General features: G+C 35.8%; 1 protein-coding gene across 8 annotated transcripts in view; it reads left to right on the top strand.

The window, feature by feature from the left end:
- LOC139140000 (rho guanine nucleotide exchange factor 38-like) overlaps window positions 1-25,186 on the top strand; it is a 39,923-nt gene extending 14,737 nt beyond the window's left edge. For 5 of the 8 annotated variants that reach the window (XM_070708989.1, XM_070708986.1, XM_070708985.1 and 2 more), the window contains 17 exons: window positions 560-723; window positions 1,949-2,023; window positions 4,808-4,931; window positions 5,967-6,058; window positions 6,385-6,440; window positions 7,202-7,295; window positions 7,802-7,907; window positions 8,526-8,656; window positions 9,566-9,670; window positions 10,649-10,780; window positions 11,304-11,459; window positions 13,065-13,172; window positions 14,424-14,606; window positions 15,320-15,499; window positions 16,842-17,037; window positions 18,043-18,227; window positions 19,031-25,186. In XM_070708989.1, coding sequence (XP_070565090.1) covers window positions 560-723; window positions 1,949-2,023; window positions 4,808-4,931; window positions 5,967-6,058; window positions 6,385-6,440; window positions 7,202-7,295; window positions 7,802-7,907; window positions 8,526-8,656; window positions 9,566-9,670; window positions 10,649-10,780; window positions 11,304-11,459; window positions 13,065-13,172; window positions 14,424-14,606; window positions 15,320-15,499; window positions 16,842-17,037; window positions 18,043-18,227; window positions 19,031-19,210 — 2,267 coding nt within the window. In that variant the 3' untranslated portion in view covers window positions 19,211-25,186. The remainder of the gene's footprint in view (window positions 1-559; window positions 724-1,948; window positions 2,024-4,807; window positions 4,932-5,966; window positions 6,059-6,384; window positions 6,441-7,201; window positions 7,296-7,801; window positions 7,908-8,525; window positions 8,657-9,565; window positions 9,671-10,648; window positions 10,781-11,303; window positions 11,460-13,064; window positions 13,173-14,423; window positions 14,607-15,319; window positions 15,500-16,841; window positions 17,038-18,042; window positions 18,228-19,030) is intronic. The other 3 variants (XM_070708982.1, XM_070708983.1, XM_070708987.1) reach the window with 3 other exon arrangements.
- The last annotated feature ends 214 nt before the right edge of the window (window positions 25,187-25,400 follow it).

Raw genomic sequence — 25,400 nt, 5'->3', positions numbered from 1 at the left:
CAATAATCTTTGTAGTTGTTGTGTGTTCAAGTCTTGTACAATATTACATTTGTAGACATACATCTCATTTTTGTCCAAACAAAGTCAGTCTTTTACAGTGTGAATAAATTAATGAAAAATCTTTTTAAAATCAATAAACTACTGAAAAATGTTGATGGATGACATGCTGTGGTGAAGGCAAAGTAAGACCTTTGTGGACTTTATTCTATGGTTTATAATTTGTCGTAGCAGCTGTTCTGTTATTAGCATATATTTCTAATTAATGCCTGAAATTATGTGTCATCGCTCTTTCCATAGGTTATGTCAGTATGTAGAATCGAAGCTATGTTTTGTCCACCAATGTTTCAACATAAATATACTGAACAATTTATCATACTTCTGCAGTAATACAAAAATGGTAATTAGAATTATGTCCAAACAGCAATTTTGTCACTGTACCAAGATGTAAACATTAAACAGAAAAGTATGGGCAGCAACCACATCATTCAAAACAATATTATAATAACACCATTGAAAGAAGCTATAAGCTCAAATTTTATCTTTTCTGAATCCTTTGAAGGTGAACTGAAGGACCTCCGACCTGATCCGGTTGGTGACTTGAAGAAGAGGAATGCCCAGATGAGAACTAAAGTAGTGGACGAGTTGATGCAGACGGAGAGAGATTATGTCAAGGATATCAAGTTATGCTATGAAGGTTTCATTGGATCTCTCAAAGGTCAAAAGGTGAGAAGGTGGACAGAAGCACACTCCAAGGTTTTCTATGTCAACTGTAGATAGCTTTGTCCAGTGTATCAATTGTAGATCCATTATCAAAGATTCCCCTATGCTGGCTTGTCTGAAATAATCCTTTTATCTGGGGATAAGTGAATTTTCTGATTACAAGCAGAATTGGCAATTGAAGTGTAAATGTAAGAGACAAGTTTCTTTACTATAGCTGTGTAATTGCATTGACTTCAGCAGATTTCATGACCATAACTTAAACGAGTGTGTAATTAAAAGAGTGTCCGGTGTCAACTTTTGCAGAATGGTTGATTCATATGTAGAGAATGAATATTTCAAATGTCAAAATAAATGTGAAGTGCCTTAAAGCTTGAGTTAGACCAGTCCTGTGTAAATGTACGTAAGCAACATACGTATTTATGATTTGATTCAATTTTGTTACTGCTACTGTTGTTACAGCACTGGGAGTAATCACCTCTGTTAAAACATCTCATCATTTAAAACTCCAGAACAAACTTCAACCCTAAACATCATCATAATGATATTATCTTTTTGACCACGCATGAATACCTGGTCCAAAAATTGTTTGCACTCTAAAAAGGTTTAGTCTCTACACTTCAAACAAAGCAATATCATCCACGGACACTTGTATTGCATAGCACACCTTGTGATACTTTCATCCATCTACGAAGTTTTCAACCATGCACTATGACAACGTGCACAAATATAATACTATGTTTTCTACACATGTATGTTTGTACTAGCCATACTTTCAACATGCCTGCATTGTTACCAACATGTATATGAACATATATACTGGTACTATTGTGTATACTTATATTGCTTATCCAGGGTTGAGCAAATCCATTGGCCACGTTTCTTAGAACACTAAAATCTTTTGCTTTATAGCCAAGACAATTAATTTGTCCTTCAGCAGGGCTTACCAGCCAGTGCAGATAAATGCACCTGTTATAATAAAGAATGTACGCATGACCAGAAATCTTGACTGCAGGCCAGACTGCTGGTAACCAGTGATTACCAGTCCAAATACTGCCATGCAGTGAATCAGGATTTGCTCATCCTTGGTGATTGCACATCACCTCATCGTGAATTGACTCCAACTTTTACAGAACATGTGACATATCATGCTGTTTCACTTTGAAATTCCTATTTCCTGATTTTGACTTCCATGGGGAAATGACCTTTGAACCTGTGACTACTGTTTTAGTTCCAGACATTACTTGTCAGAGCCAAAGCCCTGCAACAGGAAGAGGACTCTAAGAACAAGCAAAACAGATCCTCCGTTGGTTTTGTTTTTTTATTTGTCTCCTTTTATAACTGTATTTTCTCTAATTCTTATAGTACTTTTCTGCATTGAGTGTCACTTCCCACTTACTTGCCGTAATACAAATTATTTTGAACAAATCTGTCTACCTTTCTAGTTCCTGCTGATATGCATGTACTGTATCCCTAACACACATCTCAATGTAGCAGGAGTTGTGATTGATACATAGGTATCATAGTTATTGCCCTATGTGTTACCTATCACCAATTTTTTTCGCTGTCTGCATAAATTCATGACCCACTTTTATGGAGCCTTAAAAATTCTTGCCATAATTTAGAACCTGTAAATTTCATATGGAGTTGTTCACATAAATGTCAGTAATTTTTGCTGATCTTGACTCATGTATAGTTGCATATACCAAAAAATCAATCACTACATTTCAAGTCGATGTGTACCATAAACTTCTGTGTGATTTTATAAGTTGAGAACAAATTCCTGACTGACGTAAAAAGAAGTTTTTCTTAGATCTTGAAATCCAGATTTTGCCAAATGTATATTTGCTTAAAATGTACCGTGATCAAAATGACAACACTTTGAAGCCACAGATACACTAAAAAGAATGCAGGCACACACACATGTGTACCTACATGTACATGACCCATGCAGGTCATATGTTCAATTTTCATAGTTACAGAAACATGAGATAAATAGATTTAAAGTAAGGTGATAAGAAACCCATTGAGAGAGAGATTTATGATAACATGATAAGAAGCCCACAGAGAATAGTATACAACCTCTGCTACATAGATTCCTCATTATTTTACTTATACTTTACTTTCCAGAATGCATGACAGAACTCACTTTGTCCTTTATTCTATTTATGCTGTATTCTAACCATTTGAACTGTTTATTTTGCAATTCACATTTGTGCACATTTCCTTTCTAACACTAAAATGTTCATCTTTTACCGATAATGTTGTTCCTTTCAGCTTTTGTACCCTTGACTAGAACTTATGCTAACAGTTCTTTCAAAAGGCTGCCATGCTGAGACCCCAGCCCCACTCTTCACCCTGTCCATGCTCCTATTCTGTTTATATGCACGCTGTCCAGATGCTGCCACGATAACACAACTTACCTTTAGTCTTTGCTCATTTTAACCCTATATACAACCACTAACAGTTAACCTACAGCCCTGTTTCTTCCTGCAGGTGAGGGATTCACACATACAAACACTTTTGACTTAATTACACCACACAGCCAAAATGTTCACCTATCACACACTCCTTCTCTTTCAGACACAAATCTTTCTTATTTCAAGCTCTATCATCCTAATGTTCAACTTTAAAGGCTAGGCACCTCTTCACACTTTTTTCACATATTGATTTCCTTATTACAAAGATACAGGATAAATTGCATGTGAAAAAAAAAACATGCAATACAAATCTGTACAGGCTTTAACACTTCCCCATCAATCTGACTTGTCTTTGAAATCATCTCAGAACATTTTTTGTGTAGGAAATTGCATCTCAAATAATTTCTCTAAAGGATCATATCTTAGTAAAATCATTGAAATTTTCGTTTTCAAGGATTTTGTGGCAAATCCTGTGTTAATATATTCTGTATGAAAAGTATTGCATCCTTGTATTTTCTTGTGTTCTGCTGCAACAGCATGGCGAGAAATGCCCTCCATAGCTTCTTTTAAAGTCTTTTGTATAAAAGATAATTTGCAAGGGCAAGATGTTGTAAATTCTGATGATTTTTTCACAGTTTTGTTTTGAATTTCAATTTCAAGTTTTTGTTCCACTCTCCAAAGCATGTTGAAACACTAAGTACTTTGTTAGTCAACACAGCGTCTGGTGTGTAAAATGCACTGTAATTGTCTACGTTTGAATTCTAGTCCCAATAGAATTCACTTGTCAACAATACCAATTAAGTCCACAAACGGACAGGCTAAGTTGACAAACTGAATACTGTGTATCTCAACATGCTTTGGGGAGTATAACAAGAAACTGTACTCAACTTTAGAAACAAAAATAGTGGAAAAGTCATCAAAAGTTACAGTTACTGGCCTTTTAATTCGCTAGTATACAAGTAAATTTGACATACAGTCCATTGTCAGCCAATCAGCAGATCTCTTAAGTAAATGACTATAACTTTAATACCAATTGGCAGCATGCTTTTATGAATGCCATAGATCAAAAAGTGGTGGCAGGTCCTCAGTAGAATCTTTCCAGCAGCTTTCTTCAATTTTTCTCTTTCTGTCTGTTTTTTACAAGACTATTAGTCATATTCACTTTAATCATTTTCAGATCAGACAACTAATACAGCTCTTGAATAGATAAGACAAGTAGTCAATTTCATGTTAGTATAGTTTATTCTGTATGCGTAACAACATTCTTGTGGTTTACAACACTGTTGTAAAACAGACCACAGACAGAAAGATAAATTATACCCTGTACCTAAGGTGGTAGGGATTTATATTTCAGCCAGTGTAAAATTACACCCTGTTTTGAGTATCACACGACTTTGTCTCAGGCAGATTCCCAAATACTGAATTGAAAATGAAATTTTAGATTCTACATGAATATGCAGCAGGTAGAATTTCATTCTGTTCAGCGACAGTTCAAATTTCATATCTCAGATGAAGCCTGTCGGTGCATACAAGTTCAAGGCTAGCTTTGATAAATTATGCCAGTCATGTAGAACTACGAATTTTCACAACATGAATTGTTCTGTAGATTCACCACTGGGATCGTCTTTGAAGGAAAAGGAAATTTGCATCTCATCTGTTTCTGTTTACAGATGAAGGGACTAGAACTTGACATCCTCTTCGGAAATGTGGAGCAAGTCATCGATGTGTCGGAAAGGTTTCTGGAAAGTTTGGAGGAAAACATCACCAGGAAACCACCAGAGGAACAACTCGCAGGTTGGTAGCAAGGCAGACATGTCTGGAATATCGAACACAGTGTGAAAGTTGAAAGGAATTCCAATAATTTATTTGGTGACAGCAGTGATAGAAAGTTAAAATTGCTCCAGTATCCCAATGCTGTGACCTCAGAGTGTACTTTCTGAGGAAGGAAGTTGTTTTCAAAAGTGATACTGTACCGGTATATCATGTGCCTGTACTTTCATGTCAATGTAACCAAAGTATTACATGTAGATCACGTGAGGGGTGTTCATGGTGGGTATCATATATAACTGGTACTGCCATGCCATATGTAATCTACACTGTATGCCCCTCACTGTGTTTGCCAAGGTTATACCTTTACTTGATACATGTTAACCTCTTATTTGAGAGAAACATAGCATCATTCAACCTTGTGGTTTGCCTGAAATGTTTTTTTGAATGAAGTGTGATAACAGTAGTGATGACTTGTGAAGTTTGATATCTTTTATTATCAAGTAAATTGAGGTCAAATCAGGTCATGATAGTGTCTATTTATCAAAAATACTGGTATACTGCTACAGGCAAAAAAGCACTTACAAATTTCTCGGGAGGTGAATTCTACACATTGTAAATTTTAATTTGCTTTTCTAGCTCTAACTTTTTGTATCCTTTTGTAGTCAAATATTTATTTATTTATTTTATTCATTTTCTTTGTATTTGTTTACTTGCAACAAAATGTGTATTTATTGCTCGCACCGTCATGTATCTACATATGTACTATATATGTATGTCTATATGTACATATTGTATATATTTATGTATGTATGTATGTATGTATTTATGTATGTATGTATGTATGTATGTATGTATGTATGTATGTATGTATGTATGTATGTATTTATGTTTGTATGTATGTATGTATGTATGTATTTATGTATGTATGTATGGTATGTACTGTATGAGTGTGTTAGTATGTGCCTATGCATTTAATTCAATTTGTACATACCATACTCATTCATTTATTTATACTTACCAGTGTTGATGGCATTTAACATGTTTTTTTTTGTATTCTAGGTTTGTGTTTTATCAACTTTTCCAAGGAACTTGAGGAAGTGTATTCTCAGTACTGTAGGAACCATGACGATGCCATCGCTCTGCTGGAAAAGGTCAGTCAGTTGAGAAGCCCTCTTCACATTATGGTATTAAGTTAAACTGAGTTATTCTACTGTACTTGCTATGGCAAAGGATCATGTACTATTTTGGAATTATGGAAATATTTCTGCTGTCTGCAACAGTGCAGCAGGTTTTTTAGTGGATTCATGGTGAAGTGGCTTGTGAAGCCCTGCAACATTCAGCAAACACTGGGTACTTCAATAAAACGTGTTCATTCATAAGACGTGCTGTGTTGCTCAAAGGAAAAGGACACATCATGTGACCTCAGGGTACACATCAGTACAATTGAATAAATGTTTTATTGTACACTCTGTTCCAGTACGAAGACAACCCAGACATTCAAGAGTACATCAATGATGGTCTTGCCATTGTAAGGTAAAGCTGCAGTTCAATTACATTCTCCTTTGCAGACAATGGAATTACAGCAGATTAAATCTCAGTTATTATCCGCCTTCCTATCCCTGACTGTTTCTGATCTGTACTGGTATATTTTTACAGTTCTGCTCTCTCTTAGATTCTGTTTGACCACACAATTATTTGATTTGTAACTAAGATGGTCAGTTATGTAGCTAACCATTTATATGTGTAAAGGCCCAAGTAATCACATTAATTGTGGTGAAAAATTATCAAACACCAAATAAAAATATTAAACTAGCGATCAGAATAATAATTCTTGGTGTAATCAGTATTTGGTACTTGTACAAGTATGATACCGGCGGCATAGAATTTAACGTAGTTGGTTTTAAGTATGTGTATCACATTCTCCACACTCCTCTGCCAAAGACTCATGGCAGGAGATTGTATTAACCCTTTGAGTGCTGTAAATTTTCCAAGCAAAAATTTTGTGCAAAATTTTTCAATTTTTATGAAATTTTGGTAATTTTTTTGACAGTTTTGGACCAAATGGACATGACTTTTCATTGGCAACAGTTTTTGATGAAAATTGTGGAAAAAACCTGAAAAAAAAATCTGAGTTACATTTCATTAAGGCAGCAAAAATTGACTTTGGCACTCAAAAGGTTAACATCACATACCTGTATACTGCCCAGTGAAATATTTGAACATTTCCAGGGAAACAAAACTGAGAAAATTAATATATTGTTCAACATAGTAAGTTACTTATTTATCTTTTCCAGACAAAGCACCAACTGTTGGGATTTGGCATCATTCTTAATAAAACCAGTCCAGAGAATTCTCAAGTACCCATTGTTATTGAATGAACTCATCAAGGTAAGTCTGAAAGACATACAGAGTCCCAATTTGTCTTCGTCTTCAAACATAATCAGCAAGGGTTTTTCAATTACAGAAAATCAGCCAAGAGATAGTTAATCAGGCTTACCTAGAAGTAATGCTCTGTGTTCAGAAACTCTCAAGGGTGTCTCCTTTCAAGTCTTTACGAAATCTTGAGAGATGATGTAGGTTTATATAAAGTGGCCTCTAGAGGGCAGCAGTTACGACTCACATTGTATGTACCTTTTCCCACACAATAGGCCTTGGGTGACCCACTGTATTTGAGCAGACTACATGCTTTTGGATGAAGCAAATTTTTAATATCCTCCAACATTGAGAAGGCAAGCCATCTTGACCCATTTTGGAGAGAGTTTCCAGGCTTCCATAGATTAACGATACATATTAACTGTACATAATACAGTAATATCTTTCACAAGCCATTTTTCTGTGCTCTGATTGTCAGTCTCCTTTCAAGCTATCTCTTGACCTCTACCCTTTCACCCCAGGTGACAGAAGAAGATCACGCTGATAAGAGTAACCTACTGAAGGCCATCAACACAATGACAGATGTTGCCACTGCCATCAATGAATTCAAAAGGAGAAAAGATCTAGGTAATAGAAAATGTTTTCTCACATTTGGTTTCTTTTCATATGTTTTTATTTTGTTTTCTTGTAAAATTGATATGATAGAACACTATAAAAAACAATGTTTTATTATCAGTACCAAACTTCATCTACATGTTATTTTCCTTATGCAATTGTATTATAATCAGCATAGCAACTCAGTAAAATATGGGAACAGATGACTCTGGGAAGAGCCATGTCTCCCAACATTTGTTTTCAGCAAGGCCAGTGACAGTTTGGGATTTTCATTACCACCACATGAAGTTACATGACTCTATCTTTTTGCCTGTGAATCCACCTGTCTGATTGATCGCACTGTTTACAACCAAAAGATATTCACTGAATTCTGTACTTGAATTGCTTCAATCTATAACTTATTCTTGTTCAAAACTTCACTTTTTTTATTGAATATTGAATACTACATACCACCCAAGATACCAGGATGTGAGGTCATATAGGGTCATGAAAATGGCTGACTAAGGACTAGACGTGACCTTTATTTCAGCAGTGCAGTCTTTACCGGACAAACTTTATGTACACAAACTTGAGCTGAGATACATGAAACCTGGACTCATGATTTCTTCCTTTCCTAACTTGTCTTAATAGTTTTGAAGTACAGGAAGTCAGACAGCGATACGATATCCAACAAACTTGGCAAACTCAACTTACATTCCATCCGCAAGAAATCACAGAGAATGAACCAGAGATTCTCACAAGTGACAGGACTTGTTACACAGGTATGGCCATTTTCAACTCCACTCAGGACAGTGCCTGAGATTTTTTCTGGGAAAGCCACTATAATGCTTTCATAATTGTTAGATTTACTGTACAGCAGAACAATATATAGTCAATTAAAACTACCGATTCAATACAGATACACATGTGACAGAGTTAACTCTATATGTTGCTTCGTAAATGCTGTATATTGACAGTAACTTTCTACTTTGTATGCATATTTAGTTATCTATCATATGAAGACAAATTAAAATTTGCTCTCCTGCATTCTCTATATAGGCACTCCCCTTTAGCAGTCATTAGTTCAATCCCTGAAACAGTTTTACACAAACACTTCTTTAATCCTTTGTGTGCCAAAATCAATTTTTGTCACCTTTATGAAATATAGCACATACAATTTTTTGAGGTCCAGGTAATTTTTTCAGATTTTTCCAAAATTTTGATCAAAAACTGTAGCCAATAAATGCTGCATCCATTTGGTTCAAAAAATATCCAACAAAATATACAGAAAAATTAATTCAATATATAAAGTGGTAAAATGCTGCACAAAAATGTTGTTTGGACAAAGTACAGCATTCCAAGGGTTAAGACTAGGAGACAGTGTATTGATTACATGGAAAAAAACATTATTAGTGTACTTTATAGCAGTATGTTATAATGTATTTTATAGACTAAGGACGCAAAAATGAAAGGAAAATGATTGAAAGTTTCTTTTTAAAAAGTTTGAGTGAAAAATTCCAAACTTTCTGTTCAGGAGTGTGTGTTCTATGGACAGGATATATCCATGTACCATCTTTTGATTCACAATACATTCTTTCACAATACATAAATTTTGAATTGTTCATCCATTCACCCAAACAACTGATTATGACTTTTCAGTGTATGACTCTGCATTTCATTTGTATTTCCAGACAATTGATGAAGAGTTTGTGGAAGAGGAGAGAAAATTCCGAGACCTGGAAAAGACAATCAAGATATTTGTAAAAGATGTCAATTCATACCTAGAAAAACTGCAAGTAAGTTTTTATAAAACCAGTCTGAAAGACTTCATGTACTCTTTAAGTTGATCTTTATTTGTTATTAAAATAAAGATCAAGTTTGACAGCACTGATCGAGCCACCTCATCTATCCTTCCCCATGTTCTTGAGTTTGATATGCTCCCATGAACGCTGTACTTGGATTAATTTGCACTTTGCCATACACTTTAAGTGAAACTGCAACTTTAACAGTTCACATCATTCATCTGTGTTCACTCTGCAGTGACTTTCTCTGTTTGAACCATAGATCTGTTACTTGTTACTTTGTATGAAAATATCGCAATTTTATAGCTTTCTAATACTTTACATAGGTCAAAGACACCCTGTAACAAGTGTACAGGCCCTCAAATATATACAGTACTTTGCTGATATGCTGTGTGTAAACTCACTTGAAGCTTGTAGAGTGAATGAAGTTTTCACCGTCTCGTTTTTGTAAACTTTGAAAAATTTAATTTTTCCAGTGGAATTAAGATAGGAATAGTGGCCATTTTGAATTTTAAGTATTGGTAAAATTGAAGTTTTGGTAAAATTTAAATTTCTGTGATTTTCACTGTGACCCCCTTACGTTGATTACGAAAGAGAATTGCTTCTTCCTGAGGAAAGTTTGGGCAAAAGTTTAAAACTTTGAGTTTTAAGGCCAATACTACCTAAATTGCAAACTTGTGTTTTACATCGTAGCAGATTCTTATCTTACCATTTGACCTTTTCATAAAATTTTTGTCACAAGTTCCAGCCTAATTCTTTTCAGTAGTAAACATGGAGCTCCATGCCATATTATGGGATGAAGAATTTACTACTCTTTAACCAATCAATTAATTTTGTCTAAGTTGCTCCATGTTGAAAATACAGAACAGTATCAGTGATTTGAGAAGTGCTAGACATGTATAGTTTTCTAACTCCAGTGCTGTCCATCCTTGACATACCTCATCTTTCCATTCCCTACGTATCCGTTGTCAGGAAGCCACATCAGAACAAGCTGTGTTAGCAGAAGATATCGCAGACTACTATGCCAACCAGTCCAATTTAGATGAAGTGGCAAAATACAGTAAATCACAGCGTGATCTTGCTAATAAACTATATAAAAATTATGTAAGTAATTTTGTACACTTTGTTGTATAACTGGCAAAAAAGGCCCAGCTTTGTGATTGAAAAAATGACGGAGTGACAGCTAGATATATGTGTACTTATTTGAAAGCTAGGGATGTGTACTATGTGTTTATTCATTATTGGAATGCGACAGTATACTGTTAGTAATCTTTTTTTCTAATTACCATCTATAGATGTTGGGACAGGGGCTTAATGGGTTGTTTGTTTGAGAGGGTTCATTTCACAGTGTTCATAATGTACAAATGTTGGAGTACTTTCACCAAAGTTATCAATAAACTCGTCATCATCGTCACCCCTAATGATAGGTTCCTCCACAATCAAATGGGGTATTTTACTAACTGATAGCGACATGTTGGACAGAATTTGGTATTATGCATTGTGCATACCTCCGGTTGGTACAATTTTGCGAGGTAAATGAGCACAGTTTTTTTAAACCAAAAGGTATCATAATACAATATATACAATAATTATATATTTTTATCATATTTCTCCACGCATTATACAGACTTTGTTTGTACAGCAGAGGGTTGTTTCACCCCTCAACCAGCTTCTAATCATGTTTCAAGGCCCTCATAAACTGATCCAAAAGAGATTTGATAAACTTCTAGACTATGATAGTGTCTTACACAAGGGTGAGAAGGGCAAAAGTGAAAAAACTAAGGTAAGTGTCACTGGCTTTCCTATCAACATCTTAACTAAAAGCAGTAAATTCACTGTACAGAATAATAAAATCACATGGTATTATGCATGCTTAGAGTTTTGAAGGGCCAGTAGTGACAAGTTTTGGTGATTTTTTCTCAGTTTTTGCTTTTAGTGTCATCTACAGTTTCTTGTTCTACTCCTCAAAGCATGTTGAGACACACAGTATTCAGCTTGCAACTCAGCCTGTAGAAGTGGAGACTGCATTGTTATTGTTGACAAGTAAATTTGGGTCTGTACAAGACTGTATGTAAACAATAACAGTGCATTTTACATGTATAAACATTGTGTTGAAGAGTAAATAGTTGGTGTTTCAACATGTCTCAGGCAAAAGAAGAACTTGTGATCGATGTATAAAACAAAAATAGTGAAAAATATCATAAAAAATACAGCTATTAGCCCACCAATCAACTGCCTCTGGTAAAGTGGTATTAACTTTTGTCACAATTCGCAAAAATTAAGGCAAAGAAGAGGAGTTGAAATATGACTGATGTTAGAGGTTGATATCTGCAGTCATAGAGAATAGCTATCATGTTTTAGTAGATCAGGAATATGGAATGCATATGTAGTTGAAGTAAGAGTTACTTCATCACTTTGAATTAAGATAAGAAACAGACACTATGTCTTTGATAGGAACTGTAAATCATGATGGAGACGTGGTAGCTCAAATGATACTGCAGAAAAAGGAGTGTGATCTTTTAATTTTTATCCAATCACTGAATTGATAAAGATGGAACACAAAAGAAAAACTGCTGATGCAAATTACAATATTGCTCTGAGCAATGGTGAAGTTCTACATTGAAATCTGTTTATTCTATAAACAATGTATTGGAAATGGAAGAGTGAGATTCAGTCAAAAAAACAGAAATCAAAATTTCTGTTGCCAGAACCTTTTCTGGAGAATGGAATCTTTTTGTATGAATGTTTGTTTGTATGTATATGACTTTGGTGATGTACAGTATATATACATGTACATGATGTATGTACTCTTGACTCGTACTCTAGTATTGTCTTCATGTACATAATATTATAAAGCACTCAAAAACAATTTTCCCCTATATTTCTGTCTATTCCGATTGCCTTGAACTTCAGCTACATGTATCAGGTTTGATCTACGTCTTTAAGAGAGGATGAAACATGCATATCCTAATTACTTGCTGGTTTCTCAGTTTTGAAAATGTATAGATAGACAGATTGATAGATTGATAGTTATATAGATAGCTAGTTAGATTGATAGATAGAAAGATAAATAGATAGATAGATAGATTGATTGATTAATAGATTGATCCATCAAGCAGTCTCGAACTATGGTCAAAATTATCTGAAAAAAATATCTTCCTAGAAGTATGTATGTCTGATTCTTGTGTAAAGTAGGATTGTAACACTGTAATTTTTAAAGCAGGTTGCATGAATTGTCAACAAATCCTCAAGCTCACTGAGAAAGCATGTATCAAAGACAATAAACTGTCCATAATCTCTGCTAGTATGCTGGTAACAATGGCTGATTCTTATTATTATGTGTTGTCTTCTCTTCCCGTCTCTCTCTCTGTGCCTGCATTCCGTGCAGTCCAAACACAAGGAAAAGGAGTTAGATGAGGAAAAAGATTGCGATAGCCCAAAGATTACCAAGTATCAAGGAATAAGAGAAAAAGATAAAGAAAAACAATCCAAAGAGGTTGGAAAGCAATGGTTGACCTCCCTGTTTGTTCTTATGATTTAGCCTGTAGCTAAATACTTCCCTACCACATGTACTGTGTAGATTTTTAATGTTGTAGGATATTTCTGTTGGATTTCTGTCATTCAAGCATGACCTGTGTGCCTAAACGTTTTGCATGGTAGATGGTCACAGTTTCTATCTTATTTTGATTTGCTTAGATAAGCCTTTATATTGTATTCCCTGTCGATGGCATAATACAATTGCAAGCTCTACATTATCAACAACAACATTTTACAATTTTCTCTAAAATTGTGTTCAGGGTTGCTTATTTTCTCTCCATCAAATGTCCATTTTTGTAACATATGTACTCATCTGATTCACATTATTTTTGTCACTTTTCTATTGGATTCAGCCATGTGAAACCATGCTCTTTCTGTTTAAAGTATACCGATATTCTAGGAACAGTGTGATAGACTACCTCCTACATAGCTAATGTTTGAGTCATTGTAGGACACTAATTGTATACAGTTACTCATTTAGCATGTTCTGATGTTCTATATGAAGAGCTTGTAATGTTGTTGTCAGTTTTCTTACCCAACCCATCCCACTAGCTTTTACAAGTAGTGCACCTTGTCTGGTTTATGTTGTTCGATATTTATTAGTGGAGTAAAGGGTCAAACCATATCAAATGAAAATGTGTGCTTTTAAAAGCAGCCTGCGAAATGTGTGCAGAGATCATGAAATGAATACAAAGTGAATAGTGTTTGTTTCTGTGTACATGTACGGTATACGTAATATTCAACAAATATACAGTGATTAATTAAACCGGCCGGTACTCAAAGAGCCCTATAATATTCAGCACTCTTTTATATTTTATAAGCTATTTTGTCAACGTTTTGCTGTAATATTGTATGGTGCCACATGACTAAGCAATGTTATACCGGTACACATTGATATTGAAGAGGTCAGAATGTGTGAATTGCAGTCAATGTGAGACTTTGAACCATATACAGTGTTTTTAATGTGGCAGGACCCTGATAAATTTCACCAAGTTTCCCCCGTCATGTTACTGGGATGCTCCTGTTATACAGAAATAGTATGGCCTACATGTAAACCATTGCATAAACACTGAAACATATATCTCTCATACATGTATCTGGACAAGGGGTGGGACAGGTATTTATCTTTGCCGTCATTATCACTTGAGGTATTTGCCACTAGTGTTTCTGAAGATCAGGTTGCTAATTTAAGTGTGATACATTCTTGCAGACCAAAGACGAGCGAACCCTGGCGCTGAAGAACTATGAAGCATTGAACAAGCAGTTACTTGATGAAATGCCCAAGCTGTACAGCATGTCAGTGACTCTACTTAAAGAGTGTGTGCAATCATTTATAGAGGCTGAAAGGGATCATTTTGATGCCACTCTTAAACATCTCTACCCACTACTTAAGGTATGTTTATTTCTCTCTGTCAATAAAGATTGTACCAAATCTCCAATATCACTGCTGAGTTACGAAGAGATTTTCCTTTTTTGGCACATACACATTTGGGCTTTTTTGTTTGCTGGATTCCAAAACTATGATGCGCAAAATTTGAATGGTACTTTCAGTGATGTTCCACATTCCTCCAAGTGTAACACCCTCCACTACTTTTACAGGAATTTTGAAAATGCTGCACATCCGTCTATAAGCTCCTCACCATAGTTAAGCTCAAATATAGAAAGTGTTTTATAGGAAAGAGTAAGGCATTGTTGTAGTTTGCATCCAGGGATCGTGTAATCAGTTTGATTTGGAACAGCAGTGTGAAATACTGTGTCAGTTTGGCTGGGAAAAAGTCACTGCAGAGTGGGTTTGCTGTCTTGTGACTATTTTTATCTGTCAATACTGACAAGATTTCATTGACTATTTCATAAGTTAGAACTCTTGGATTGTATCGTCCAATTGAAGAGCTCGTATGAAATAGTCAATGAAATCTTGTCAGTACTTAATAGTATGTCTAAACAATTTGACTTTTTGACAAACTTAACATTCATGTCACATAATAAACAGGAGGAGGTACAAAGGACGTCGGTGCCCGTGGGGCCCCATGTTTAGTTTTATTGATGATGCTTATGTTAATAAAGTTTTCAAAACCAGTATTTTCATTTTGTACACTCTCTCATTAGCTACCAATGATTCTAGACAGTTCAAGGGAGGATATATTGAATGACTTCACCACGCGGAACCAGCAAGCCATAGAGAAGTTCTTGTCCTTCAGTTTTGTACCCAGAAATTTTGACAAAAAGTCCGGTGAAAAGAAGTCAATCAAGAAAGTACCATCACCAACAAAACAGATGCCAACCCAGGTATGTGTATGGAATATAAGGTTATTCCCAAAATACCGGGATTTATGTCCGAGTACATCGTGCAGCAGAGGTATTGTTCGAAACGCGTAGGATCGAGGACAATACCGAAGCATACGATGTACGAGGACGTAAATCCTGGTATAACCTTAACCTTGGGAATAACCTTATTATTATACACCTTTTTAGTCCAACTTTACAAGAAAAAAGGCAAAATTAAGGCGTCTTTTTGATGCTCATCGCGCACTGTACTGAGCGATCACGAGCAGACTGGGAATGCGTTGAGCATGTGTGCTAAGCGCGCAAAACGAAATTTCAACCCGCGCTGCAAGGTGCACACGGTAGAAATTGTACGTCAGCAGCAGAATTTCACTCGAATTCACGTTTTGACTGGGAACCATGATTTGATTTGGGAGTACTAAGTGCTAAGAAGTATATATTTTTGTAAAATATGTGAAATTGTCTCTCCTTTTTCTCCGTGTTGACATAAAGGTGTTTTGAGGTCAAAGGTCAAATAGCGTCTAATAACACCTAAAGTTATTGGACTCCGCGTCTTCTGATACCAAAACTTACTGTATGACGAAACTCCATAGGTTACAGACGCAGGTGTATAATAATATAAGTTATACATGGTATTCCTCTGATACCTTGCAGTGCAATACTTGAACTTGGTCAGCAAAGATGTGCAATGGGTATGAGGAACAGTACCAAGAAATTTGTCTGTTTTCTAATGTAACAATACTACTTAATCGATCCGGCACCCTCAGTGTCCTGAAATTCATCTTCAATTCAACCCTGTTTTTTATACTGTATGTACTATTATAGTTTGACCATCACAAAGTATGACAAGGGACTCAAAGTTAGACAAGAAGTGCATTTGTTAGTATCATCGAGAGCCCATCATCATGCCAAGGGGAGTAGAACAAGAAAATTTATTTGAAAGATGGACAAATAGTACTTACGGACTGCAAAGTTACAACTGATATTGCTAGTAAAGTCATTTTCCATTCAATAGTCAAAGGTCTTGTGAAGGGAATGAGAATATCTTACAGTAATGAACAGAAGGGAGGTTTTGGAAACTGAATTGCTACGTCTTGCCTGATGAAATTTGTCGTTAATCATTTGTACTGCTGTAGTTGATCAGATGTATTGCTGTCTTGTATCTGTGACTCCATTATTCATGTCTAGTATGTAAACCATAGAAACTGATGAACAATGAAACACAAGCATATATAATCAATTACTGTCATTCCAAATATTTCATGCAATATAGTCAAAATCAATCCTCGACTTCAAATGAGCCAGTTCTTGTAACCATGGATACTAATTTGACCTCTTGACCCAGCAGTCCACATCACAAGGGGATGGTCAGAAGTCGTATGTACTGTCCAGGTATCTGACTGATCAGCTGTACAGGGTGACGTTAGATTACACTGCGAGGGATTCCATGGATATCAGTGTTAAAAAGGGAGATCTGGTCGGTGTCATCAAAAGACAGGATCCCATGGGTGGTAATGACAAGTGGTATGTTGATAATGGAGGTGAGTTTGTTATGACCGTGCCACTTCTGGATAGTCCTCGAAAGTCCTTGAATTTTAGAGCCTCCTGGAAAGACCTTGAAAAAAGTCCTTCAAAATGAAATTGACTCATGGAAAGCCCTGGAAAATTGATAATCTAACCACAATTTTCAAAAATAAATAATCAGTTTTGATATCATGAGATTGATATGTAAAATGATATATAAAATTAATATATTATAAAAATGATATTCTGGAAAATGGTATTTTGGGCCTCAAAAAGTCTATGAAAATTGCCAAATAAGCCCTTAAACATCCTTGAATTTGAAGTGACTTTGATTGTTGGAACCTTTCTGTCAGTTTTTCAGCTGGTACATTGTATTTTCCACCTTCAGTGACAAGAGCAGAGTCAAGTGAAAGCAAAAAGTACTCTAACCACAGTCAATCTAGGGAGTTCACCTGAAGCACAATTTTAGCCATCTAGAATTCCTTAACCCTTTTCCTGCCAGACAGTATCACTTCTCCATCAGCCAAGTCAGTAAAAAGCGGTATTGAGCCAAAACAGCATATTTTGACCGAATTGGCTTGGTCTGTTATAGCATCTTCAGTCCAAAAAAAACTTTATCTATGTTTTCAACAGCCTTCAAATGTACAGTATTATGTTAAAATACACCATATGGAATATGTTGTGTTTCATTAATTTTAACCATCTTGACCTGGTGGTGAAATATAGACTTGGCAGGAAAAGGGTTAAAGGAACCGTTGAACTGTACTGTGGTCTTCATGGTCTGTTTTCAGGACAATCATGATTAAAGTGAGCATTAATGTCAAACATGAAGTGTCACAACTTTCTAATTTCTGTCTGATGATGGATTTGCTACTCATTGTGTAAAACTTCTAAACCAGGTTATCTACTTACTGTAGCAGAATTTTGGCCTAGCAGTGTCACCTTGTACTTTTCCCTGTATCATTACTAAAATACCAGAATTTGATTAACATGAAATTTCTGTACAACTTGTTTCACAACAGCATCTCAGGGTTTTGTACCTAGCAGTATAATGGAAGCATGCGGGGATGAGATGAAAGATGCACCAATAGCGTCCATCTCTGATCTCAGTAGCAGTTCCCATTCACAGCCTGACTACGTCAGTGAGGCAGATTCTTCCTCCTTCAGTCAGCAGTTCCAACCAGAGCAACAAGAACCAGTGTGCCAGGTAACATAACAATTTTCATTCATGCTAACTGAAACAAGAACCGGCAGACTATACTCAAAGTCACTAATCAGATGAAATCTTTTGGGGATTTTAGAATACCTACCATACAGCTAAACATATACACAGTGTGTGATTGTGAGTGCCACAGATTGAAAACAAGTTGTGATCTGTTGCCTTAGATGATCAAATATAGGATTCCATTTTCTGTTTGTACTAAAATAACACCATCTTGGCATGGTATAATTGTGATGCTCAAGATGAATGTTGAGTGTATTGTCAATACCCAATGGGTCTGTGGATTTAATTGTTGTGTCTGCATTCATAGAACTTTGTTTACACAGATACATCGCTGCACTGGTCTCAAGGTTGATGCGAGGATAATGTAGAAATATTTGTACATTCACCACAATTTACATTGTACCTTTCAATAACGTTTAGTATGACTGCCAGGTGGACAGTCATGTGTTTGATAAGTGCTGTTGAAAACAGCTAGAGCTTAATATCTAGTCAGTTCAATAATACTTCACTCTGATGATCATCAAAACATATCATGTTCTCAAAAAACTACATTTTATTCCACATCTACTCTCATGGTATTTCTACTCTATGACTGTGACATACCGGTATCACCAAGGGACACACATGTGATTACTTTAATCTGTGAATCGGTTCATGTCACATATCTACTCTTCAACACCTGTCGAAAGTGATCACTGGAAAACATTTCATCGACAGCACAGTGTTGAGTTGTAAGCCTTCCATGCCTCATTCTAACTCTACTCTGCCTGATGTATTTTTTGCAGTATTACTATGCTGAGTGGGCATTTGAGGCTACAGGGCCAAATGAGGTCAGCCTTGGTGAAGGTGAAGCTGTGAGGGTGGTGACAATGAATGACCTGGAAGGCAATCCGGAATGGTGGCTGGTAGAGAAAAACGGACAACAAGGTTACGTTCCCGCTAATTACCTGGCAAGGATAGAGTAAATATGTAAGTCACATGTTGTTAATGGTTCTACAGGGACACACCTAGGGCCCTGATCCTGATTGGAAGAAGAGGAAGTGAGCCCATCATGCAACATTCAACATGGAGGTTGAAATGTTCACATCATGCAGCATTCAACATGGTGGAGCAGACAGGAAGAAGTGACGCCTTCGTTCGACACTCAGACTTGAAATAGTGTAGATTGAACATGACACTTCAGTGTCTGCAAATTTGTTATTGTATTGTGATATTAGATTAACATACCTGGAGAATGTAACTAGGAAATAATATTCATTTATTGAGAAGTACAGAATTAATGAAGCTACTAGTGCATTCATTATTATTTATGTCATTGAGTACAAGAGAGTTTGACTTGTGTAATGTTTTAGCTCCGTACAGTGAGTTGTAAATAATGTGATATAAATGAATATGGTTGTTGAATCTAGAGTCTGAAAAGATTTTCACAAAACTGGATTATCTTAGATTTGATGTATACAATATACATTTGGTGTCATATAAATAATATAAAGTATATATATCAGTGACAGTGTGATTAATACTGGTTGTACAATTTTAATCACAAGACAGTTGCTTTTTAACCCTCTAACCTCATCAGTTTGGTTTAACCCTCCTGTGGCATTCAATGGTGAGGTTGGAGCCATACATTAAGTAATAGGGGTGAAGCAATGATGTCATGAGTTGAGGGTACCAAGGTAGCAATATTGAATATTTTGATTTCATGAAAAGGTTTGTGTGAATGTGTCTTCATGAAGTGACACATTTATATCCAATAGAATACAAACAGAAGGCAATACAAAAACAACAGGACATTCCTTGTTGGTAATAATTTTTTTTAAGTTGAAACCTCTGTGGCTGTTGCCAGGTGTTGTCTAGCCAAATATTTCATTTACCGTCGTATTTATTTTTTAATAATTATGTATTTTGTAATGCAATCATCCTGAACCTGTAAACCATGATTGGGGTCATGGTTGAAGGTCATGGATGAAGTTCAGGTGGAGTACTTATTGTTTATTTTTGTACCACATTGAGTAGAGGTGCTGTACGTCATGTGTATTTGTTAATATTTTACTATGCAAGTGAGATTATCGGTGTACATTTATGCAGGGCATGTCATTTTCCGCTATGCTTTCACATGTACTTGTACCGTACTTGCCTGACCAAATCTAAGATGCCTATAAGTGTTGAAACAAAAAAAAACAGCTCTGATGCATCGTCAGCTCTTTTGTAACTGTCAGGATACTTTGTACATTCCTTCCAGTGTTTTGGTGAATTTGTCCAGCAAACTTGACTCTGAAATGTCCCAGTCTCATGAAGTACAGTCTACTATATACATTACTTCTTAGTTTAGATGGAAGATTACACAGCATTCATGTACAACTGGTACTTTCCAGGCACTGGAATTCAAATGAAACATAATTAACTCACAAAGCAATCCATTTTTGTTTTAAAGTTTGCTAATAAGCTGATATTTCTTATGTATCTTTCATTAATGTGTAGATTAGTTTGGATGAATTTTATTCAAGAAAAGGGCATGCAATCAAATTTATGTTCAAATATATGCCCGTGTTTCTGATACTGTAAGACAGAAAATGTTGATGATTGTGCAAATGTGTTGATTTATGACAACACTGTTGCCTCTACCAAAATGCAAATGAAACATGATATAAAGAGTCCCTGATATGTCTTGTATGTTGTGTCAGCAATGCCACACTCTCTGGCAGATCGTCCATGTAGCCGACACGAACACGAAGTGTCTGTTACCGGCTACCAAAAACTAAGAAAAATAGTCAAGAATGAGCTACAAAATCACTATCAGTTTTAAGTTGCAGGTAGAATAAGTCTGTGCCTTTGTATAAAATACTATAAAAATAGTAGAAAGTGAACAACCAGCTGAAAGTTAGTTGAGGAGACCTTAACCGCATATCACATTTGCATGTCATTGTCGGCTACATGGACTGTGTGCCACACTCTTGAATGATTGTGTAATATTCCTTTTGTCTTCCTGTTGTCAGATGTATACCTACCTCACAGATCTTGCCATATGTCGGGTAGTGTTAACCCTTTCACCACAATGGTTTGGCCCAAACCCATTGTTATCAATACTGATTGTGGACCTGTTTACAGGGTATCGGGGCAAACAGGTTAATGCTAGTCCTGCTCTTCTTGTGTTCCAAACCAATAAAAGCTCAGGTATTTTTTTCATTTTTTTTTTTCTGCCACAGTAATAACACACATGGGAAGGCATACAGAATGACATGCCTTGTTTGTAGCATTTTAGATTCATAGTGTTTCTCTGACATGTTAGTGTCTCTTGTTGTACATGTGTTGATCAAAGGTAAGGCAGCAGCCATGTAGTGTGATAGCCTGCCCATGGATAAAAAAATCTTGTGTACAGAATGGTCGTGATTGGACTGGAAAAAATGGCAACATCTGTCCATTGACAAATCAGGAGCTGGTGTACAAATAACGAAAGTGACCGTTTCTCTGCGTTGCATGAACTTACCCATGATGTTTTTGTGATTTTTATGTGACACTTTTTGTCCAATATCCAATGGGTTTGATTTCTTTATGAAATTCCGTAGGATAATGAATCAATGAAATTAATTTACAGGGGTAACTGAAGAAAATTTGACGCAGCAAATCCTAGGAATCATGCAATTCAAGTGTCCCGCAATCAAAATTTACTGATTCGTTGATTACTTACTAGTACAACCAAACCATTTTATTTATTCAGTTTTTTCATTTACAGAAAGTCCAATAATGTCAATAAATGAACTTCTTTCTGGTATTTTCTGGTGACTATGAACTCCAACTCTAAAGCAGTGAAATAGTCTGCATGTATCAAACACTTAAGAACCGTATGGTGTAATCTGCATTATCTGTGATGACTTCTTAAAAAGGGGGGCAAATCCATACCATTTTGTAAGCTATGGCAAGAACTATTACAGATACTGACCTGAAAGGCAGGTCGTCTAACAGTTGTGAGAATATACAGAACAAATCAAAGACAAAGCTGAATGGAAATACATGTGCATTCATCAGTTAAAGTCTGAGTTTTTAGAAATCAAAGCTCCATAAAGTGTTCTTGCATGCTGTTTGACATCTTGTGACAGCAGTCACATTGTGATCTGGTTGATTTATGTGACAATTACTAACTGGAATTTTTGTAGAATATCCTAGATCTGTGAACTTTGGATAGAGACAGGTCTTTATCTACTGCTGAGTTGTACTTGTCTCTTGAAAAGAGCACTGCTCTATATCCTCTATGAATGCTTGGATCACTGAGATCACTCTGTTATCATCAAAGAACAAGTCATTCAGCCTTTGTATGTGTTTTTACTCTCTCTTTGGAAAGCATTGGTCTAAACAAGTTTAGCTTTGCTTGTAGTAAGTTTAAATACAAGCTGTAAAGGAGCATGTACAATGAAATTCAGTCTAAATTCAACTTGAATGCAGACGATGGATAGAAAGTGTAAAATATGTGATCCAATCATAGACAATAGAGAAACCAACTGACAAAAGATTTACAGTTGTGAGAAGAGCCCTTGAATTTGTTGATTTTCTTTAACATTAACCTGATTTTTCTTGAAAAATGTCCTACAATTCTGAAGTCAATCATTGAATCACCGCTGTTGAATTATCACTATGTGTGCAATAAATAATCATTATCATGCAGCAATTGAGTGTATTTATCCGTTGAAATCTGAAAAAAAACTTGCAAAAAGAAAGCCAATCACAAATCCTGCTCATGTGTGCAAAGAACGTGTACACTCTGTTTATCTGAACAGTTTAAATTGAGTGCATATTCTAAGCCTTATTTATGCATTGGATGATGATAGGTAAGCTACGGCACACTGCAGTCAATGAGTTTGTCTTTTCTTAGCATCTGGAAACAGTGAGAAAAATTGCAATGATAAAAAAATAGGCAATATTCTAATTGTAGTTGATGCTGGTCAGTCTAGTGAAAGAAATTTTAATATGCGAACAGTTAAGTCTGCGGACATTAATGTTTATTAAAGAAAATAAACAAGAACAGTCTTGGCATCTGAGTAAACATAATGTGACAATAGAGATTGTTTCCTTGTTTTGTGGATCAGTGGATATAGAGTTCATATTTTGTAAGAAGAGATAGTTTTTGTACCGTTTGAGCAAATCCATCAGCTGTGATTATAATAAATATTTATCTGTGTTCAGCAGATTTGAAGCAGGTCTGCAGTTGTTGGCAAAATTATGCTTTCAAAATGGTGCAGAGTTTGGAAATTTTCTTTTGTAATTGATGGTCCAATGTGTAAACTTAAGGTCACATGCAAGGTTGTCAGTATTTTGTGTTGAACCGTAAGAACAACTTGCAGTGTATTTGCATGATACAGAAATACATCAACTTCCGTGACTATGCCAGGATGTGCATTGTTTTGCAGTAACTGCAGTTGTTTAGTTTGTGATCTCTGTATCTTACTGTAATTATAAAAGCAGAAAAGGAATTATGCTTGTATAAGCACTTGTTCCAAGGATATCAGTGTGTATGTTCAGCAAGCTTCTGTCAATTCTGACAGTCGGTACATTTTGTAGCCTCTCTCATGACAAACTCTAGGGGGCACCATTTACAAGCCCTCATTGTAATTATGACAGTGCCCGAAGTTGCCCTCGTCCAGTCATTCCAATGTGCCAGCCCTTACCAGCAATACTTTGTGTTAGTACATCAAGACCTTTTCAGTCTGTCCAAAGCAATATGGATATTTGCATGTGTGTAAATGATGACAATTTAAATGTATTATTGTATACTTTTTACAGAAAAGTGATGTGAGGTTGTTTTTTAATTTTGTGAAATTAATTTTCCAGTTAATGTTGTATGTCCTGTATTTAATTTATCATGGATCGCTTTCCCATAGTTGTAATCTACTTAACAGGGGTTTAGACAGACAATTGCAGACAAATCATAACATATGCTGCATGTTTGTGTTCAGTTGATTAATATGATTAATTTTGAGTTGGAAGTTAAATTCTATGCAAGCAATATTTGAAGAGATTCTTTTTGCCTGATGAACTGTGTGTGGTAGCAGAAATTAATCACATACAATTCTGTTCTGCGTTGTTTAACACTTTTGAGAAGTCAAATTGTGACACGCTTGGCTCCACTTTACATTTGCAAACAACATTACTGGCCAACGCTTTCATACGTGTCACAGAACAGTAACACTGACACAGGGGGCCTACTCCTGAACAAAATGTTGCACTCTGACAACTAAGGTGCTCTGTGGAAAGTGGATGCTGACGACACTATGTTGTAAGCGGTACAAACAAACACATGTGTCTATATGTGTGTAAAGGAATACACATGATGTATATGTATCCACAGAATCTGTGATAGAACTATTGTTCTGTCAACATTTCTGCATGTGTTATTTTTTGTACCGTGATCCTTTTAAATTCCAGGTTTCATCGATTCACAGTACATCTACATTGTAACAGTTGAAGGATCCTTCACGCCAGGCTCAGAATGTAAAATAGGAAGCTGCCAGATAACTAACATAGGCAGTGACGCATGTCTGTCTTGCTTCGTACAAAAGCCAAGAAGAGTTATGTAGTATCTTTGAAGGCTGCAAGCATACAGGCATATGCCAATGCCCAAATATGATATTGCAATATTTGCATATTGTTGCCATGACAATAATTTTCACAATATAAACAAGATAATCCACTCTGCTTTCATTCCCTCAAGTGATTTCATTTCCCAGTCCAGTTTTATTCCAACAAAACTTAGTTATTTAAACATGTCTTTTGCTAGGACCAGATTCCACTTGTAATTAACTCTCATCTTTTTGCAGCTTGTTTTGTCTTGGTTCTATTCTGTCATGATTTTTCCTGTACTTGTTTTGTTATGTATCAGTGAGGGTCTGTAGATAATATACAAGTATATGACTATATAAACAATAAAGACTTGACAGTCGATACTACAATGTGTGTTGTTCAATTCCATTGTTTATTGATCATGCAGATGTTAGTTACTTTCACAGTACTCAATTATAACAGTAAGGTTCAATCTTGCAATTGATGTGAGATTTTGCTAGCTTGTGAAAGGGAAGTCTGTGTGTGTGTACATTTTTTACATGTATGATTGTATGTGTGTGCATATATTATATATTTGAGGTTACTCTGTCATTATTGATTACA

The sequence above is a fragment of the Ptychodera flava genome, chromosome 9, assembly GCF_041260155.1.
Source record: "Ptychodera flava strain L36383 chromosome 9, AS_Pfla_20210202, whole genome shotgun sequence".
Lineage (NCBI taxonomy): Eukaryota > Metazoa > Hemichordata > Enteropneusta > Ptychoderidae > Ptychodera > Ptychodera flava.
The sequence above is the reverse complement of the archived record's forward strand: the minus strand, read 5'-3'. Positions and strand labels throughout refer to the sequence as shown.